Genomic DNA, 4,213 nt, shown 5'->3' on the forward strand with positions numbered 1-4,213 from the left:
ACTTAACAATACTCCAAAGTTCTTGAGATTCAAGTAATACTCGCATTTGAATATGCCAATGGTAGTAATTGTGCCCGAGTAATTTGGGAATTTGTATTTGTTTTCCACCGCCTTCCATTGCCGTGTTGGATAATCTTGATGGTCGGGTCAAGTCGGGTCATGAAGTGGATATTGCCTACTAGACTTCTACGTTTTATTAAATAAGTTGTGTCAATATAGTACACCTTTTGGTCTATGAATGTATGTTCTCACTTCAACTAAAGTAGGTTCTGATACTGAAATAAAAATACGTCATGGATAGTATATCTTAATATAGTTGAAACTGAACCATACGACAATATACTAAATGTTATTGCAAATTATTATCGCCCAATCGACAAAGTAAGCTCATAGGAGCCGAGTAAACTCTGAAGAATTTAGATTTTCGACAAACTAAAATCATATGAACCAAGTAAAGACAGTTTTTGCTTCAAACTAATAATTAAATTAGAAAAATACAAGTTCCAACATTCATACGTTAACAAACTGATTAACATACAAATTAAATAAAATCGGTTACAACGGTTTATGTCATCTCACCTTCCACGGATGTTAAAGACACCCCGCTCGCTGCTGACATCATCATCAATGCTTACATCCAAAAACAAACTGTTATTATTCACACTCATTTCCGAGCTGGCATTGCTGCTCGTTGCAAGTGGTGAATCCGAAACACTCATCGTTCGACTCCTCGTGGGACCCGTTCTCACACTGTACATTGATGATGCTGGAATATTAGTCATCAATGGTCTCAAGTTACCAGGTACCGTCCTCCTTATATCCTATTCCAAAACAAACAATTTATAATAATCACCAAAGTTCATATTAATATTATCTCAATAATAATTTGACTCATTTTATGTAAAATGTGAAGAAAGAAATACATACCATATGTCTAATAGCCATATCCAATGATTTCTTTGAAAGTGATCTACCAAAACCCGAACTGTCGGGAGACGACTTGGCGGACAAGTTACTATGAGGCGAATGCTTGTCATCTTGTTTCGGTGGGACCAGTTTCCTCATATTAACCACCCTTTCAACCATCTTCGTCCCATACGAACCCGGGCTCGTATTATCATTAGCTTTAGCATACGCACGGTTCAGTGCAGGAACCGGGACCGAGCTTCCACTATTATGAACCAAACCAACAGGTAACCTTCCTCGTGATGGTGAGCATGACTGCCTTCTTATTCTTCCGTTAGCCACCGGCTCAACCGATGAAGACCGTGAACCGGGTGCACCGGGCCGTCCACGTGTAACCGAAGGGGGCCTATCGGCAAGTGAGGTTCGCAAGTTCGGCGGTGCATTGAGAGTGTAACCTGGCATTTCTTGAGGGTTCCATGGTCTCGGTCTACTTGGAGAACTAGCACGTACTGGCGGTGTGGATGGTTTGGCCGTGGGTGCGGATGGTCTTGTTACGGTTGTCAGTGTGGGTTGTCGACGGGTCGGTGTTGGGGCCCGTGATGCAGGTTTTGTTACGGGTAAAGAAGGTCGGCTTGTGGGAGTTGAAGATCTTGGAGTGGACCTTGGTGTCGGTGTGGAAGATCTAGCGGGTAATGTGGGCTTGGTTGGGCCCATAGTGGGCCGGGAAGTAGGTGTTGAGGATCTTGAAGGCCTAGATGTTGTCGTTGAAGTGGATCTAGATGTTGTACTAGAAACTGTTTTGGTTGAATTTGATATGGGTCTGGTCGGCTGGCCCAATGTGGGTCTTCCGGTTGGGGTAGCGGGCCTTCTGGTTGGAGTAGCGGGCCTTGAAGCTGGGCCTCCAGATGAGGAAGGCCTACGGATTCCGGTTGTTGAAGCATTTAATGGTTGTCTGGAAACCATATTATTCCTACCAGTAGTCTCTATTTGGGAATTTGATAACTATAACATATTAACATAAGCAAGTACTGATGTTATTATTTTAATGGTTATGAAATTGCCGTCTAAATATATAAAACAAAGAATTGTTACCCGAGATTTTAGTGCAGTAGGGCGGGCTTTAGGTGTTCCTCCAAGAGCTGTAACGATTTTATGTGATTCTATTTCTAGTGTAGGAAAAAGAGGCGTACCAGGTGGTGTCAAAAGCCTGAAAACATAATAATATTAACTAAACAGTAACCACATGAACATAATAACAAGTAACAATATAAAAAAAGTACCAGTCATAATCATTCTTATCATTTTCAGAGTTGAGAAATCTGTCAGTGCTGGTCTTTCTAGGAGGTGTACCAATCGCATTCGATCCTGCAAAATTTAATATAACAATTTAGACAAACAGGACACAAAAGAATCACCAACAACTGAATTGGTCACTCCTAAATTACAGTAGACATACCCGGTTCCAACATGGGTGGGTCAAGGCAGTTAACTAAGTGGGAATATGAAGAGGAAGAGGAAAAATTTAGAGAAATAAATGTTGCAATTATTATCCCAATTAGGTCTATTTATATGTTCTTGCTTTAGTTTATAGATATCCATGTTTATTATATAAAAAAAAATGGTTTATATACCTTTTTTAATCGGAGATCTAATCCTTCTCGAATTGGATTAACTGGAGACTAGCCCCTCTCGAATCGGGCCAATTATCCTTGTTGCTATTTATTTCTACAGTTTAATATCTTATTTTTGGGGTTCTACCAGTATCTAACCGAACCAAAAAAACCAAACCAAAACGAAAACCCACGATTTTGTTTTATGTTTATGTAACAACCAGACTTATGGTTAGGTTTTGATTTTGCATGTAATAAAACTGGAAACCCCAAAACAAACCAAATTTAAAGATTTTCATTTTTTTATATTAAGTAACTTATAATAGACTAAAAAATATGTAACTCATATACTTTAGCCCAAACGCATAATAATTAATTAATTAACAAAATGATTTAGTCCCAAATTCATTCTTTTGGGGCAAAAGATATAACCCAAAATTTTCAAGCTCAGATGGTAAAACCGAAAAAATCGAACAGTTTTCAAAAATTCAAAAACCGAAGTTCGGTTTTAGCCCAAAACTGACCAGTGCACGCCCCTAAATTACACAAGGACTTAACACATCATGAATACAATACTAACAATTGATTAACTATAACTAATCCCCTATACCAACTGTCATAAAAATCATATATCATAATGTAAATGCAGCATTTCAAATTAGAAAATAACCGATTGACGAATCGAATTCGGCGTTTTGAAGCAGAAGATCCCGCTCCTTTTCTCGTTTCCTCATTTCCAAAAACAACCCTAGCTCCTCTTCTTTCTCTTTCACTACAGGCTTCCTAAAACTCCCCATCATTTGCGGCTGCCGTTGTTTCGCAACACCCGGTCCCGGCATTCCTTTTTCGGCCGCCCGAAAACTCCGATTCATCGCCATATCACAAACCCGAAACCCTAAAACACATCTTGTGTTTTCAAAAATGAAACATTCAGCTCCAGATCTGAGCAGATATGGTGCTAATGCAATAAACTATGAAAAATGACCGTTTTTTCAATTTTTTTTGAAAAAGATTTGAACTTTATTGGTGCATTAATGGAACAGGTGAATGAATAAATAATAAATACGTTTGATGGGAATAACCCAGATGGAGGAGATATGAATTTAGAGAGAGAAAGTTGGGATGAATTTGAAAAGATGAAGAAGCAGAGGGAGAATGAAAGAGAGAGTGGTGGCAAGGAAGGTAATTATTAATATTAACGTTATAAGACAAAACAGGTTTATTTTGAAATAAATATTCTGTCTCGAAATAAATGTTTTGAATTGTGTAAGAAGAAAATGTTTTATTATTCGAATTTTTTATGGATATAACTTTTAAATAGTTTTTAGGGGGTTTGTTGACCGTCATTATCATTGCATCACTCGCTCACAAAAAAAAAATTTTCTTTTTCTTTTATTTTTTATTTAACTGTTACAGTAATCTAACTATACTATTAAAGCAATAATCTTTAAGTCCATATACCTCATTCCTATCGGTTGATTCTCATACTTTTCATATATATTAATACCTTCTCTAATTTTCAAGTAAATAAAATAAATCAATAATATATTAAAATAAGATTAATCAATGTTATTTAATTATTATCTTTCCTCTTTCTTTTAATCTTTAATTTTTCATTTTGAATACGTAAATAATAATGTAATATTTTAATATTACATTTAGCTAAAAGTATAAATTTAGATTAATTAAATAACAAC

The 4,213-nt window shown here is 36.6% G+C and overlaps 1 protein-coding gene across 1 annotated transcript; it reads right to left on the minus strand.

Moving 5' to 3' along the window:
- Nucleotides 1-473: 473 nt before the first annotated feature.
- On the minus strand, nucleotides 474-3,829 carry LOC143571238 (uncharacterized). Its single transcript, XM_077056723.1, has 5 exons — nucleotides 3,187-3,829; nucleotides 2,187-2,271; nucleotides 1,999-2,113; nucleotides 928-1,908; nucleotides 474-821 (listed from the first exon to the last, which is right to left on the minus strand). The coding sequence occupies exons 1-5, from the start codon at nucleotides 3,392-3,394 to the stop codon at nucleotides 576-578; spliced, it is 1,635 nt and encodes a 544-aa protein (XP_076912838.1). The 5' UTR covers nucleotides 3,395-3,829; the 3' UTR covers nucleotides 474-575.
- Between the last annotated feature and the right edge of the window lie 384 nt (nucleotides 3,830-4,213).

This window comes from Bidens hawaiensis, unplaced genomic scaffold, assembly GCF_021521415.1.
Source record: "Bidens hawaiensis isolate Kalapana, Puna unplaced genomic scaffold, B.hawaiensis_p1.1 tig00025237_1, whole genome shotgun sequence".
Lineage (NCBI taxonomy): Eukaryota > Viridiplantae > Streptophyta > Magnoliopsida > Asterales > Asteraceae > Bidens > Bidens hawaiensis.

What these genes read in the sequence shown, in the direction of transcription:
- LOC143571238 (XM_077056723.1), bottom strand. Translation starts at nt 3,394, where the DNA reads ATGGCGATGAATCGGAGTTTTCGGGCGGCCGAAAAAGGAATGCCGGGA. An exon ending in CTACTGCACTAAAATCTCGG is followed by an intron (nt 1,909 to 1,998) that starts GTAACAATTCTT and finishes AATATGTTATAG; the next exon opens with TTATCAAATTCCCAAATAGA. An exon ending in ATATGGCTATTAGACATATG is followed by an intron (nt 822 to 927) that starts GTATGTATTTCT and finishes GTTTTGGAATAG; the next exon opens with GATATAAGGAGGACGGTACC.